General features: G+C 45.5%; 1 protein-coding gene across 2 annotated transcripts; it reads left to right on the top strand.

Moving 5' to 3' along the window:
- Nucleotides 1–47: 47 nt before the first annotated feature.
- DNTTIP1 (deoxynucleotidyltransferase terminal interacting protein 1) lies at nt 48–16,287 on the top strand. Of its 2 annotated transcripts, XM_014561737.2 has the most exons (13): nt 51–224; nt 811–881; nt 1,737–1,833; nt 6,829–6,927; nt 7,752–7,820; nt 8,083–8,139; nt 8,389–8,447; nt 9,376–9,421; nt 10,561–10,619; nt 10,721–10,781; nt 13,983–14,054; nt 15,747–15,802; nt 15,915–16,287. In XM_014561737.2, the coding sequence occupies exons 1-13, from the start codon at nt 120–122 to the stop codon at nt 16,051–16,053; spliced, it is 990 nt and encodes a 329-aa protein (XP_014417223.2). In that variant the 5' UTR covers nt 51–119; the 3' UTR covers nt 16,054–16,287. The 2 variants fall into 2 exon arrangements, with proteins under 2 accessions (XP_032317148.1, XP_014417223.2); XM_032461257.1 differs by lacking the exon at nt 13,983–14,054 and having other exon boundaries at nt 48–224.
- The last annotated feature ends 234 nt before the right edge of the window (nt 16,288–16,521 follow it).

Here is a 16,521-nt window from a genome sequence, read left to right on the forward strand (position 1 = left end):
ACCCAGCCGCTCGCCGCATCCCGCTTCCGGGGCCGGCGGGCGGCGCTCTCCAATGACGTCACAGGGCCACTTTCCGGCCGGTGGCAGAGTCGCGCTGAAGTTGTGGGGTCGGGGGCGCTATGGGGGCCACTGGCGACGCCGAGCAGCCGCGGGGACCCGGCGGGGCAGAGCGGGGCGGTCCCGAGCTGGGAGACACGGGCTCAGCTGGGCAGCTGGTTCTCACGGTGAGGGTGCTCCCGAGGAGGCCCCGGCCAGGCCTGGGCTCGGGCGGGGCAGGGCCTCGGGCTCCCGGGGACCCTGGCCCGCGGGCGAGAGAACGTGGTGGCTGGTGCTGCCGAGGGGGTTGGCGTTGTCTCAGTCCGACGACCTGGCTTCAAATTCTGGTGCCGCCCTCCTAGCTAGGTGACGTGGGCCGGTCCTGTCGAGCCCCTGAGCTCCAGTTTCCTCTTCTCGAAAATGGAGATGCTTAGTACCTGCCTCGTAAAGTTGTTGTGGGGAGGGATATAACTGCCGGTAAAGCGCCCAGCACATCATCTGGCGCGGAGTTGGTCCTCGGTAAACACTGGTTCCCTTCCTCCAGAGGTTCCTGAGAAGGTGGGGTTGGGACTTTGGAGGGAGGAAAGTTTTCCTTAGTTCCTCTTCTCTGTCAGGGCCTTCCAACCGCTGCCCACCAACGCCCTCTCCCCAAGGTGGGAGAGGTAGTGACAGCACCTGAGAGGTGGGGATGTCTGGGTTTAACATGATCCCCACCCTCCACCTTCACCCCAGTGTCACGGACCTCTATGACATCTGCCCCCTTGGTCCCCACAGAACCCTTGGAACATAATGATAAAGCACCGGCAGGTGCAGCGAAGGGGCCGCCGCTCACAGATGACGACAAGGTAAGGCTGGCCTTGGTTGGGACTTCCCTCCCAGGCACTGGCATGGAAGGCAGCTTTTAGGTCTCCTCTGCACAGTGCTGAGAAGAGATCGTCCGCCAGTAGAAAGAGCACCGGACTAGGAAAGAGGTGACCCAGATTCTGTAATTCTATGTGTGATCTTGATCAAGTCACTTCCCACTCTGAACTCATGTACAGAATGAGGGGGCAGGTTGATTAAACAATGCCTAAGATCCCTAACATTCACTGGCTCTGTGTTTGAAAGCTTCAAAGAGTCAGAATAGCATGGAAGTTAAGAAAAATGTGGGGCTTAGATAAACAAGGTCCTACTGTATAGGACAGCAAACTATATTCAATATCTTATGATAACCTATATTGAAAAAGAATATATGTATAACTGAATCACTGTGCTATACACCAGAAACTCACACAACATTGTAAATCCACTATTCTGCAATTAAAAAAGAAAACAAGAAAAATGTGGGGGCTAATAATATTCATCTCAGGGAGAAGAGAGGGCACAGGATGGGTCTTTGGGATGCTGATTATATATATTTCTTGACCTGGGTAGTGATTAAATGAATGTTCACTAAAACTGTTAAAGCGTATAGACTTTATCTGCATGACTAATATACTTCATAGAGCACTTTTAAAATAATACCCATTTCCTAGAGTTATGAGAATGAAATGAAGTGGTGCATCTGTGTGGTTTGCACAGAACCTGGACAATAGGTAGTTGTCAGTAAAAGCTGTCTGTTATTGTTGTTCAGGGATCCTATGTCTATAGTTGGCTGGGCAGACTAGGAAAGGATAAGTTTGGGACATGCCTCCTGACCTGTGTCTCCCTCCTGAATGCAGCTTCACAGATCCTGCCATCTCCATGGATCTCCTCCGAGCTGTCCTGCAGCCTAGCATCAATGAGGAGATCCAGACTGTCTTCAACAAGTACATGAAGGTGAGAAGGAAGAAAAGGTAAAAAATTAACAGGGAGAAAGATTCACGGGCAGTCCTTTCCTGTAGCACAGTCTCCCTGGCTCGAGTGCACATGGATGTCTAACGTTTTCCAATCTTTTTTTTTTTAACTTTTTTATTGAGTTATAGTCATTTTACAATGTTGTGTAAAGTTTTCCAATCTTGAACCCTTGAGAACGTTTTTCCCTTGTTGGCAGTAATTTGAATACCTCTTTTGCCAAGCTCTTATGAAAATGAAATGACTTTAATGTACTGAGCACTGTGCTTGAAACATAACAAGTGTTTTTAGTACTTGTTTAATAATATCACCATTGTTACTATTTGAAATTCTTTTCAAGACCTATAAATAAACTTCTGTGGCTGTCCCTGAATGTCCCATGTGGATGCTTCAAACCGAACACATTCAGAACTGAACTCTTTTTCTTCCAAAATCTCTTCCTCTTGTGTTTATTCATTTATTCCAGAAGTATTTACGGAGCGCCTACAATAATGCAGGTGCTATTTTAGGCACTAGGGATGTAGCAGCAAATAAAATGGATAATGTCCTTGCCCTCGTTAAGCAAATGTGTACTTTGTCAGGGAATACCAGAGCAAAGGGCATGAGAGTGATCCACAGGGAACAGAGGTGCTATTTCATAGGCTGTGGCTAGGAAAGCCCGCCGGTAAGAGGACATTTGAGCGAGGAAAGAACAAGCCATAGAGATACTTGGAGAGGGGAAGCAGTCAGGCAGAGGGAACAAGGGCAAAGGCCTTGAGGCAGGCGTGCTTGGCACATTCCAGAGCAGCACAGTGGCCAGTGTGGCTGGAGCTGACCGAACCAGAAGAAGAGTTGTAGGCTAGATGATGAGGCAGGTAACGGGCTCAGCTCAGGCAGAACTTTGAAGCCATGGTAAGGACTTTGGATTTCATTACAAGTAAAATAGAGGCTCTTAGAGAGTTTTGAGCAGAGTTCATGAGCTGAACATTTTTAACGAGTCACTGTTACATAGAGAATAGTCTTCAAGAGGACCAGTGAGGAGGCTTGATGGTAGTGGATTGGGTGTTAGCAGTAAAGATAATGGAAAAGAGTCAGAGTCTGTGTATTTTAAAGGTGACAACAGGATTTGTTAATGATTCAGTTATGCAGAATAAAAGAAAAAGAGGTAAACAACTCCCCAGTTATTCGCCAGGGGCAACAGTAAAAATAGAATTGCCGCTGACTTGATATGAGGAAGGTGGGAACGAGCAGGGAAATCAGGAGCTCGGTTTTGAACAAGTTTGAATGGGATGACTGTTCACTTAGAAACCAGAAGCCAACGGCTCTGCCCTCTCTTCCATATTCCGTATCCAGTCGTGGGGTCCCGTACATCCTGCCTCACACGCTGTCCAGCGTGCCTTCTTCCTTGTCTCTGCCTTGGTTCAGGCCTTCGTGGTTTCTCATTCAGTCTCCCTCTAATCCCTCACTGCCTCTTGTTCTTCCCCTCTTACAGCCCACCCTCCACACGGCTGCCAGTCAGCTCGAAAATGTAAATCCAACAGTGCCGCTTCCCTCCTGAAAATCCCTCCATGGCTTTCCATTATCTTCTGGGTGAGATCCAAATTCCTTAACGTGGTGTATATGGCCCACTGTGATCAGACCCCAGCCACACCCCACTGTATACCCTAGTTATTCCTATCCCTGATGTTTGCACATCTCAGGATGCGCCATGTATTCTCATGCCTCTGTACCTTTACATATGCAGCAATAAAGAGGTTAAGCCACTGGGAAAAGGCTAGACCAGGATCCAGTCTGGGGTTGTCTGCCTCTGAGCACTTCCTTGTTGCTTGTCCCAGTAGTGGATACCACAATTCTGGAACTTTCTCTCCTGGACAAATGCTGGATAAACAGTTTGTAGCTTCACATAGTCTGTGAAGATACCGACTTGCCGCACTTGTTTTTAGACAAGAGATAAATGACCTGATTACATCACAGCTTCAGATAAGTCCGCACTCTTGGTTGACCTCATCAGATGACTTTGTTTAATGATGTTTCCAAATCCCAGCTACCCATTTTCTTAAAAGTCCTTAGAATAATAACTTCTAGAAATACCTGTTCTCATCCAAGACTTGTTAATTTTATTGACTTATTTCTGTTATTACTAAGTACATGCCCTTTTTAAAAAGCGGTCTAGTAAGGTAGCTTATAAAATGGATTGATGGGTGGATAAATGGGATGGGCAAATGGATATCTGATAGCAGATATAGCAAAATATTATTTATAGACTCTAAGTAGGTAGGTATTAGTAGTCACTGACTGAATAATTCTTCCAACTTTTCCATATGTTTGAAATTTTTCATAAAATATTGGGAAAAAAATAATACAAATATTTGAAAAGTAAAAATCAAAAGTCACTAATACTCACCTCCCACAGATACCAAACTGTTAACAGTGACCATAGTCTCCTGAATTTATTTGTGTGTGCACAGGCATGCATGTTTAAAAAATATATAGGGTCATTTTACACACACTGTTCTGCAATTCGATTTTTACATTTAACAATATATTTTGTGGCTAGTGAGGCATTGTTTCACAGTGGCCTATATGACTAAGAGCTTTATAATCTTTTTGATATTTTTGACAAACTTGCCAAAAAATTGAACGACAGGTAAAGTCTTTTTGACTTAGAACTCACTTTGAGATACGATATAGGATGAGGGGGCACCTGAAATAGCTCAAAAATGTGTTCTCTCTCATTAAAAAGAGAGAGAGAAAACTAAGTAGGTGTTTGGTAGGTTCAATGACATGGTAAGTGTGTCAAATAAGAGGGAACATGAAGCCCTTCTTCAGCTTGTGTCTGTACAGGTATGTATGCAAAGTGTTCCAGCAATGATGGGATATTCTCTGCCCTGGCGTAAAGTGTTGTCTGTCATCAAAATGGGGACTGAACCAAGTATCAGCGAGATTCCCTAACTGACTTACATGCAACGGCAGCCACAGCATCCTTTTGAAAGATGATGGCACACGTGGCTCAAGTCCATTCTGTCCATTAAACAAAGAGTCGGGGCTCTGGGAAACCCGAGACATGGCTCGAGAGGCTGCTTGGTCTTAGTTTCCCCTGGCTCCCTGATAAACCTCACTTCTTTTTACCTCCTTGCATTCCTTCACCCACCATAGTGTGTTTAAGATGACTCCATTTGTAAATAGACATTGGCAGGAAGATTTCTGTAGAATGGCAGAAACAGTCTACCAGCAATGCCTGACCTGTCATGTCCGTAACCCTGGGGGCAAAAATACTAATATATATATTTATATGTGTATATATATGTACATAAATATATATGTATATTGTGGTCCCATTTGTAGGTCAGCACATGATAGCTGACCCTGATTCTTTTGTAATAGTTGCAAAGTAATCTGTTGTATGGCTATACCACAGTTTAATTAGCTAGCCCCTAGAACATTCATATTGTTTATAATTTTTCTCTGTTACGGACAATGCTACATTGAACACTTTGAATGTATATCTTTGTTAACCTATGAGAATATTTCTGGGGGATAAATTTCTGAAGATGGAGTCGGGGTATTCTTCCCTCAAGAAAATTTCTCTCCAGAAAGGTGGTGCCATTTTGCATTTCTGCCAGTAGCGTTTGAGAATTTCTTATTCATGACTGGATTTCATCCTCAGGTCAAGAAGTAACTTACACTTACCCCTGTATATTCATTGCGCTGCCCATCTCATTGGTTGGTTGTAAAATACCCAAATTATTTTAACTAGCTGTCACTTAGCCAGTAGTCAACATTGAACACCAGTATTAATCTCCAGTTTCTAGTTTTTTGTTTTGAAGTCAAACTCATCTGATGTTTCCATTTAATTTTGCCTGCAGAATTTTCTTCCTGAATTCTTGAGATCTCCAATCCAGTGCTTTCACACTCTTCTCCTTGGTTTGATGTCAACAACAAAGGTGTCTGACCTTGCTAAATATAAAATGATTGTACTTCCCTATAGTTGTCTCCCGCAGGAGAAGCACTGGTTATAGGTTCCAGGATTTTTCTGTTCCCCAGAGAGAACCGACACTTTCTTCTAGAGACATGAACTCGCATTATGAGTGTGTTCCCAGTATCTCGGTTTGGGGCCTCACATCACCTTGTCCATTGGTGTTTTCAGGCTCAAGTTCTCCCTCTTACCCAGTGGAGGAACCTTCTGCCTTCCCTATCCCTGGCCATTGGGGGTTGCTGATATCCTGGGGCCCTGGCCAAGTCTTACTCCTCCCACCATGCAGATGTTTCTTTCAGATTGGGCAAAGTCAGAATTCTATTAGGCTTTTCTACTCTCTGGATCTTTTCTGGCCTACCCTGACGTGTTCATCTTGGGCACTGCCATTCTTTATTTTTCTTCTATGGAAGTAAGACATTCTAGAAATACGGTATAGAAATTGAGTAGATATGGGTAAGCAAAAGAAAAAAAAGGAAACAGTCACTGTATCACCTGTTTTATTCTCATATAGTATGTTCTTAGAGTTATTTTGTCTCTCCGTGTTTGCTTTTTGCTATTTTACATAAATAGGCTCACACTATCTCAGTCTATTTTATAACTTTCATCCACTTGGCAATATATCGTGAATACCTTTTCATGTCAAAAGATATGTTCTCCTATACTATCCTTACTGTGATTTCCAATATTTTTGTATTTCTTCATGGTGTGGGTATTCCATAATTTACCTGAGTTGTGCTTGGACATTTAGGTTATCTTTTGAGTTTTATACTGTCTACACATTAACACTGGAACGACCCTCCTTTGGGCACATCCATGATGATTCTCCTTAAGAGAGGCTCGAGTGGGGAAGTAGAACCTGGGATATGAACCTGGTCTGGCTGACCTCAAAGCCATGCTCATAACTACCTTTCCCCTCTTTGTGCGGGTAGGATAAAAGCTTCTCTTTTCTATTCACTTCCCTTCAAGTTTGATGCAAATCAGCAGGACTTCTGACCTTGTCCTCTATCGTACGTACTTCTCCCTAGTTCTTCCAGAAAGCAGCACTGAACGTACGAGACAACATCGGGGAAGAAGTGGACGCAGAGCAGCTGATCCAGGAGGCCTGTCGGAGCTGCCTGGAGCAGGTGAGACCGAAGAGAAGAGATGTAGGCACAAGGCTTGGCCCTCAGGGCTCGGCTAAGAAATGTGGTCCCATCATCAGTGATGTTGTCGGGGGAGGCCCAGCAAGCTTCTTACATCTAGATCAGGCTTGGAGCTGTTGCCAACAGAACGGGACAGAAGTGGCTACTCCAAGTACTGTGGTAGATGCTTTTGCCTGCATTAGTTCATTTACATCTCAGAAGAAACCCAGTGCAGAAGGCGTGTTTTCATCCCTAATTTCTAAGCCTAGTTTGTGGCTTAGAACAAGCAAGAGGCAGAGTAGCTAAGGTCTGGCTCACCTCTGCAAGTGCTTGGTGACTTGATCCTCCAAGTAGTCATAACCCCTTTTGGTATCACGAGAACTAGCAGCCTTTCTGCCTCCCTGCCTCTCAAGGTGTGGTCAGGAGGCATGACATCAGGTCTAGAAATGGCTGTGTTCTCAAGATAGTAGTGAACCTGTTTTCATGTGTCAGCTGCTGTTATTAATAGGAATTGTCAGTATCACCCAGATTCTGTACTTGACTGTGAAACCATTAGATGTCAGAGATGGAAATTTCTTCATAACCATAGCCACAAGGACTGGCTTGAGTTTTTTCTAATGCTTACTTTTTCTAATTTTTCAACAATGATCATTAATCACTCATGTCTTTTTTAAAAATAGGTACCTATTTATATGCATATCTCAGAGTGCCTTTATACTGACCACGAAAGAGTTTTAACCCAATCTGAAGTTGTGTCTATAAAAATGGAGGCAGAGAGGCTCACGCACCAAGCTAACGACTATTAACACTTGGTCTTTCCTCTTCAGGCTAAACTACTATTTTCAGATGGAGAAAAAGTAATACCCAGATTGACCCATGAGCTTCCGGGGATAAAGGTCAGAGTCACTGGGTCCTAGGGTCTTGGCGGGGGAGACTGATTAGACTGGGAGACAGGTAAAGTCTGTGGTTCTGGGGAGGCTCCACGAACTGCCCATTTGTGGGACCAGGTCCAAATAGCATCATGCTGGGAGGGTATCTGTGTCCCGGCTTAGGGAAGGGCTAGAGGGTGTGGTCCAGGGGCTCTGCCTTATGCAACCCCAGGGGACCCGCAGCTCCAGGGCACTGGCCTCCCACTGACTCCCTCCCCTCTTCCTCCAGCGTGGCCGGCAGACAGAAGAAGAATGTGCCCATCGAGGAAGCCCTGTTCCCAAAAAGGTAGACCATCTCCTCGTTTTCTGGCTGGGAAAAGGCCCTGCAGCTCCCGAAGGGGTGGGCTTCCTCAGGACACCTTTGGGCCTAAGTAGCATGAGAGGCAGGAACCTTGGGAACCGTCACCCTCCCCGTTCACTTGCAAGTGTCATTTGGTCTCATTGGAAAACCATTTCCACCGAGTGACCCTGGACCTGCCAGTGGCATGGGGGCTTCCCACAGGGTCAGGCCTCTGACAGCTGTTCTTTGTGGCAGAGGAAGGGACGGCCTCCTGGACACATCCTGTCAAATGACCGGGCAGCCGCAGGCATGGTGTGAGTACAGGCCAACAGAGCCAAAGGGAGGAGCAGGGAGGGAGTGGGCCCAGAGGAAGAGGCCAGAGTTCTGTGTCTGGTGAAATCAGATCCATCTGGTTCGGTCCCCGTGGAGGAGAGTTACTCTGGTTTGAGTGGCGGGGAGAGAAGGCAGTGAGGAGGAGGTTGTCTTGTCCTGGTTTTGCCCCAGAACAGTTCAGCCCAGCTTCATTAAACACCAGAGGTTTATTTTTTGGTTTTTTATTAGTAGTGTGTATTGAATGCTTATAAATGTGCTGTAACTGGCTCAACACCTTAAGTATTTTACCTTTTAATCCTTACAGCGACTCTCTAATGAAGATATAATTAATTTTGCAGATAAAGAAACAGACTCAGAATTACTTCCCAAAGTCACACAGCTAATAAGGGGCAAAATATACTACATTGCCTCCAGGATGGTCATTTTCAAAGATTTTTTAAGCAACAGAATCTTTTTTTCAAACAGATCTTTATGTGGAAGCCCAATATATAAAGCGGATAAAGCCACACTGGTCTGGTTAAGAGGGATGGAGATAGTTTGAAACCACTAGCCTAGGAGATGGACTTGTAGTAATCCTCATACCTTAGATTTGTCGCCTCCCTGAAGCAAGTTCATTCCTAACTTAGATAAGATAAGGAGTTGCTGTTGTTACCGCCTTTTGACAGATGTGAAAACTGCAGCCCAGATTGGTTCCTGGACTTGCACACACAGCTAGGCGATGTCAGAGCAAGTCCTAATAGCTTCTAGTGCCGTGCTTTCTTCCCTTTGGACCTCCTCTAATGGGAACCAGGAGGCAGTACGCCCAGGGCCAGACTGAGGGAGTAGGAGGGACTCCCACCAGCAGCAGGCTTTCTTCCAGGCCTCGACCTGACCTTGGAAAATTCACCCTTCTTCTTTCCTTCCAATCAGATGGAAGCCAAAATCCTGCGAACCAATTCGCCGGGAAGGCCCTAAGGTACGATCATGTGAGCATGGCGGTGACCGCTCTCCCAGGCTGTGGGCCCCACCGTGAGGGAAAGGGGCCGGGGCTGGTGAAGGGTGTGTGCACACCAGTCCAGTCCCATTTTTCCCTTCCCACCCCACCTGCCAACGCTGGCCTTTCAGAAGGATCCCAAGTAGGGACTGGAATTAGGAGCAAAACAGAGAAGGCATGGTCTTTGCTGATGCATTCTCCCTGTAAAAGCTAGTTGTCATTAATATTTACTCAGTATTAATATGGCACAGGCACTGCCCAAAATCTTTCGTGTGGATTATCTCATTTAAACTTTATAACAACCCTATGAGATAGATTCTGTTTCCCTTCTATGATTCAGGAGTGTTCTGCCCTACCTTACGGACACAGTTCCTGTCCCCCCTTTGTCCTACTGCTGTCCCAGCTCAGGCCCCCATCTTTCAAAACTGCTCTATGACGATAGTCTCTGAACCACTCGCCCTGCCTGCAGTCTTGCACCTTCTCATCCAATAGCCTCATTGCGGAAGAGTGAGCTCTCTTTAACACACATCTGGCTCTCCCTGTTTAGAGGGAGAGTTGCCTACAGAATAAATAAAACCCATCCACGTAGTGTAGTAGGGCCCCAGCCCCTCTGTGCTTCCCTCTCCAGCCTCATCAGTCGCCACTCCCTAATCTGCACCCTCTTTCAGCAACACAGACTCACTATGGCTTTTCCAACAAGCCAACCCAACTCTTAACCAGCCTTTGTTCACGCTGCCCCCTCTTCTCCCCTCTAGCCTGTCCAGCTGGTGCTCACCCTTTCAGAATCAACTTAGGAATTAGCCTTTCAAGGAATTCTTCCTGTTACCGCCTCTTTGACTCCCCTCACTCCTTGCACCCACCTCATGTCATTGCCCATGTCAGGATGGTAGATTATCTGTATGTACGTTTGAGGCCTCCTGGAGGACAGAGACTGTCTCTTACTCATTCCCTTACCCCAAGTATGTAGCACAGGGCCTTGTATATTGGAAGTACTCAGTTTCTTGAATGAACTGTTTGTTAAATAATGGACTAGGGTCGTTGTCGGAGAGGGCAGGGGAGGAGTGTTTCTATCCTGCCCACCAGATTAACCTCAACCTCGAGCCTCTCTATTTTTTGCATAGTGGGACCCAGCTCGGCTGAATGAATCGACCACCTTTGTGTTGGGATCTCGAGCCAACAAGTAAGTCTAAAGAGCTTTTGTGCTGTGGTGGGGGAAGCTCAGGGGTCCACCACTAGGATGGCAGCTGCTGGAATGCTTACCCCTCATCTCTTACTTTTCAGGGCCCTGGGAATGGGGGGCACCAGAGGAAGAATCTACATCAAGCACCCACACCTCTTTAAGGTAGGTGAGTGCCGTGCCGGGAGCTAGGCAAGCCATTGCAGTGGAGTCGGTGGCACTGGGAGCTGTAGGTGGCACAGAGAAGCTTGGAATAAACACTGATCCAGGAGTCAGGACATCTGGGGTCTAGCTGCCCCTGTGCCCTTAACCTTTGCCTTTTGTAATTTACTCAACACCTCTGTGCCTCCATGATGACAGCTACCTTCCTTGTGTGTTTACTGTGTACCAGAGAGGGTTTCAGTGCTCCGCTAATGTTATCTCAGGGAACTGTCCTTTAAGATAGGTATTGTTATCCTTATTTTACAAATTTAAAACAAAATTAAACAAAACAAATGTTGAGAAAGGCTAAGTTACTTGCCCAAAATTACTCAGCTAATAAGTGGTGATTCAGGATTCTAATCCAGGTCTGTGTTCAGCAAAGCCCGAGCTCTTAACCATGGCGTTATTCAGTTGTCTGTAAAGTAGCTTGGAGCAAGGCAGCAGTCCTAACCTTATTCAGAGAAGACACCTCTCCTGAGCTGTGCTCTGGTCACCGCTATTTGAGAAAATAATGGAGGTGGGGGGAGCATAAATTCAAAGTTTTTGTATTTTATCAGTCCAAACATACTAGAAAAATAGTAATGTGCATGTGTTCACGACATGTTTTTTTGCCCCTGTACTCCAGATTTGGTGCCCCTTGCCAGAACTACACAGCTCCTTGGGGTCCCAGAATCATGAGCTTTGTCTGCTACATTCTGTGCAAGTTCAAGTTCTTTGAAGGGCAGACATACTTCCTCTTAATTTTTTGGTCTTATATTTTGGGATTCCCAACACCCAGTTTGGCCTGCTTGCTGCTACTTCAATTTTCTCTCTTAGTGTCTTCGTTCCTGTGGTTCCCTTTGATGACCTTCCTCCCTCACCCTTTTCTCTGCCCGATACCCTGTAAGATGCGTGCCTTCAAGACCCTTGCATCATCCCCCAAATGGATATGCTCTTCGGCCCACTTTCACTTCCTGTTGCATGACAGTTAAGAGTGTCCTTTCAGTCCTGGTACTAGCTGTGTGATAGTGGGCAAGTGGCTGCACATTTCTGAGCCTGTCTTGTCATCTGTAAAGGAAGAATGATGCAAACCAACCTTTAGGGTTAGCAGAATTAAGACAGGGCAGTAAAGCACCGCGCACAGCGCCTGGCATAGCAAGGGCTCAGCAAACGGCCATCATTATTAGCAGCATAAACCCCAGGTCTTAGACCCATCGTTTGTAATGCACTCCCAGCCCACACTCTCATTAGCAGGGGACGCTACCTCTCATTTTAATCTTTCCAGTCTACTAAGTGGGGGAAAATGTTTTTCATTGTTTTATTTTTAATTGTCTATTAGTGAAGATAAGCATCTTTTCATCCATTTAAAGTCAATATTTGTATTTCTTCTGTAAATTGCCTATTATAACTTCTGCCCATTTTTCTATCCTTCTAAAGGCATTATTCAATTTTTTATTTTCCTTTTTAATTTTTTTAAGTTATAGAAATAATATACAAATCCATTCTTGTTATAAAAAGAGTCAGACAATACACAGAAGCTAATAGAGAGCAAAACACAAAGTTCCCTTTCACCCTTGACTCTGGCTCTCCGCTTTTAGAGATCACTTCCCCTCTCCCCCACAACATGGTAGCATCCTTCAGACCCCTCCCTATGTGTGCGTGTTTGTGTTTCTTGGTCCTTTAGTGATATTTTGTTCTTGTTATTGGGCTCATACGATATATGTATTTCTCTGATTTTCTGACTTTTTTTTCACCCCCAAGATTCATTCATTCATTGAATAAATATTTATCAAGTACCGAGCATTCTCAAAGTGCCAGAGATACAGCAATGGACGAAACAGACACACACAACTCCTTGCCCTCACAGAGCTTACATTCTAATGGGCAAGCTATGGGCTGTGGGCCAGATCCAGCCTGTTGCCTGTTTTTGTCCAACTCAGGGTTTTTACATTTTTAAAGGGTGATTTTTTTTTTTTTTAATAAAGGATATGTGACAAAGATGTTATGGCCAGCAAAGCCTAAAATATTTACTAACTGGCCCTGACCACTGTAAATCTAGTGGATAATATCTTAGAGATTTGTCCATGTTATTAAGTCTCCCTCATTTTACTTCTAACAGCTGTGTAGAATTCATAGAATAGATATTTTATCATTTATTACATTGTTCCCATGTTTATGGACATTTTAAGGTTTTTCCAACAATTTTGCTTTTAGAAAGAATGCTACACCAAACATCCTTGTGTACACGTATGGGTGATTCTGAAGGATAAATCTCTGTAAATGGGATTCCTGAGTCAGAAAGTACATACTTTAAAATTTTTTTATTAATATCTATATTACATGGGAAGTGACATAATTAAACTCAAAAGGTAGTAACTATATAGATTTCCCAGCTTAGTCTCCATTTCAAATGTTCTGCTTATTTTGTAAAACCTACCTTTACTGAGTCAGTTATGTGTCAGTTACTTTATTTACCACCTTCTATGCACTGTCTTGTTTACTCTTGACAACAACCCTCTCAGTGTTAATACTCTCTGTTTTACAAATAAGGAAACTGTATCTCGAGGAAATTATTGCCCAGATTTACACCATTCAATAAGTAGCAAAAACCAGAATTTCTGAACCAAGTTTTTTTCTTTTCTTTTCTTTTCTTTTTTTTTTAACACACCACCCTCTAGAGGCCCACCAGGCTGGATTGGCTGCCCACGCATGCAGAGTATGCGGCCTGCCTACAACCCTTGCCTGCCATGCACGTTCCATGTAGGCTGAGCTCTGAACCCCAAAACTAAGTTCTGCCTCCCCCAGAACATGAAGTATGATTTTTGTTTTAGAAAATACGGTCTCCATAGTAGTCACATGTGTTGTAAGTTACTTCATTTCTGCAAACAGGAGTGGAGCTCTAAAATAATAGTCACCAGTGCTCACCAGTTTGCCAGAGATGCTGTGTTTTCAGAAGGGAAAGAGGCAGGAATTAGAAATATACTCATGTCTGGAAACTGGGTCCCGTGCTCTGGCTGCCTGGGCTCAGCTCCACTTGCTCTGCAGAGTCTGGTGAGCGCTCTGCATCCAGCAGGCTAGACAAGGTCCTATTGGCAGGAACTGCTCAAGGGCTGAGAGTATATTCTGGGATCAAGTGCGAGAAGCCCATCACACTAGGCTAATGTCTCCCCCATGACTTCCTCACAGTATGCAGCTGACCCCCAGGACAAGCACTGGCTGGCCGAGCAGCATCACATGCGGGCAACAGGGGGGAAGATGGTAAGCATTGTTCTTACATGCCACTGCCACAGAGCCACCCAGCCCAGGGACCAGGGTTTGGGCTACTGGTGACAGCTTACCTCCAAATATGAGAGACTCTCCAGGCCCAACGAATATGGAAAGAGAGCGTTGTAACGGTAGAGAGGACCCATCCCTTCGTGCTGAAGACCAGACTGTAATCCCCGCTTCCCTTCCCTGCCCCTCGGTCTCCCGCACACTGCCCCTCACCCTCCCACTTCACCCCCTCATAGTCATACTATATTATCTGTATACAAGGATAGCAGGTACAAGACACAGCACTACTTTTCCCTCACTTTGCTGCTCACTGACAGATTCCACTCATGGATCACAGCACTCTTCCCCAGACGCAGCTGTGGAACCCTTGTCAGCACAGCACTTTAGGCAGCACCCCTTTTCGGAAGGAGTTAGCACATGTGATGGAACTTGTTTTCCACACTTGGCAGCTCCTTCCAGAATCACCTACCTCTACTTAAAGAGTTCTCAGCCCATATCAAGCAACAACCTTAGGAAAATCATGGTTGCCTGTGTTCCAGGACTATCATGGAGGGCTTTGTCCATCACATGCAGTGTCCCCCACCTGAAGACTCACTCAGTCTCTCCACTGGGACTGCTCCTATTAGAATTCATGGCCTCGCAAACCAGAGTGCCAGCTCCTTTCTGGCAATGAAAGCCATCTTTTCTTGTTGTTGTTGGGGGGAGGTAATTAGGTTTGCTTATTTATTTATTTATTTTTCAATGGCAAGTCCAGGACCTCGTGCATGCTAGGCGTGCACTCTACCACTGAGCTACCCCTCCCTGCTTTTATTGTATTTTCTACTCTATGCTATACTCTTTCAAAAAAGATTTCAGGGAGCTTACCATTGACACATAACATAAATAAGAAACAGGGAAAAAAGGAAAAGCAGGATCTAAAATTAAGCCACAAGCAAGACTTGTTGTAAAACGAGTTTTATTTTAAATTCCCGACCTGGGAGACCTATGCACTTCTATAGGTTTTCACAAATTCAGCTCCAGGGCCTACTCAGGAATACCTAATCAGCTACATAGTTCACAGTGCCCCTAAGATGAAGAGTCAGATGACTCGAGGGACACACAGTGATTCCTGACCCTAACACTGGAAAGAAGTCTCTCCCACAGAAGACTCTCTTGTGATGAACCACACTCCCCCTATGGTAAGGTCACAAGAGGGTTCTCCCGCTGCAAACCATGGTATCGTGCCAGAGCAGTTCTGTGGGTCCCAGGACAACACAGCCCAGTTACTAGACAGCAGTGCAATTTATCATGTTTTCCCTTTTGCCACAAAGTTCAAAACCAAAGTAGTTCGAGAGTTCACATATGGTTTCCTCCTGATTTCCTGTTTCCATGTATATTTTGCTTGTTCTCTGGCCCTTTCATTTTAAGCCACCTCAGGGTCTTTTTTCAACAGAGGCAGTGGCTATAAATAAATTAGTCACCACTCCCCATTCTCCCACCCATAAAATTTCTACTTGAGTGGAAGATTGTCTCAGGGAACTATTCCCCAGTCTCCCCCTACTTACTCTCCCTTGCTAAATTATAAACTATGACTACACCCCCTCGCTTCCAGCCCTTACATTAAGCAAATGTTTGATAAAGTGTTGAATTGGACTGAAATGAATCAAGCAATGATGACTCTCCTTTGCTCCTGCCCAGGCTTACCTTCTCATTGAGGAGGACATCCGGGACCTCGCTGCCAGTGATGACTATAGGTAAAACCAGTGATCTGTCCGTTACCCTCCCCCTGCCCCACAGTAGCCCCTGGGATGAACCTGGACCTGTATCCTCCCTTGCTCCAACTCTCCTCCTCACTGTCTGTTCCAGAGGATGCCTGGACTTGAAGTTAGATGAACTGAAATCCTTTGTCCTACCCTCCTGGATGGTTGAGAAGATGCGAAAGTACATGGAGACACTACGGACAGAAAATGAGCATCGCACTGTTGAAGCACCTCCGCAGACCTGAACCCACATCCCCAGCTACTCTTGGCAGCCCTCCTCCAAGTCCCTCTTACCCACATGGCTGAGGTCAATGCTGGGACTGCTCCATTGGATTTCAGCGGCATTAAGCTATGCCTGGGCTAGTTTGTAGTGACTCACTGCAGAGCACCCCCAGACTGGCATGTGGTTCTATATTTGTAAAGTTATTGGGATAAGAAGCAATTAAACAGTTTGTAATAAACACAGATGGTGAGCCTGCTGTGCGGTCTGCCTGTGGGGGCTGACAGAACATCAAGGGCTCTGGAGGAAGTGGGTGTAGGCAAAAATGACGAGGCACCCCTCCCCCATCCCTGCTTAGCCCCAGGAAGCCCAGTGCCTCATGCATGTCTGTTTTGTGAGGAAGCTGGGAACACCCTGTACCTTGCCAGCCTTCCCAGTCCCTCTGTTTTTTATTTCCTCACCCAACTAAGGTATGGAAGTAGCAGAATGTGAT

The sequence above is a fragment of the Camelus ferus genome, chromosome 19 (assembly GCF_009834535.1).
Source record: "Camelus ferus isolate YT-003-E chromosome 19, BCGSAC_Cfer_1.0, whole genome shotgun sequence".
Lineage (NCBI taxonomy): Eukaryota > Metazoa > Chordata > Mammalia > Artiodactyla > Camelidae > Camelus > Camelus ferus.

Bases quoted from the DNA above. Each gene is read 5' to 3' on its own strand.
- DNTTIP1 (XM_014561737.2), top strand. From the start codon at position 120: ATGGGGGCCACTGGCGACGCCGAGCAGCCGCGGGGACCCGGCGGGGCA. The intron at 882-1,736 runs GTAAGGCTGGCC...TCCTGAATGCAG, and splicing joins CGCTCACAGATGACGACAAG to CTTCACAGATCCTGCCATCT. The intron at 8,448-9,375 runs GTGAGTACAGGC...CCTTCCAATCAG, and splicing joins CGGGCAGCCGCAGGCATGGT to ATGGAAGCCAAAATCCTGCG.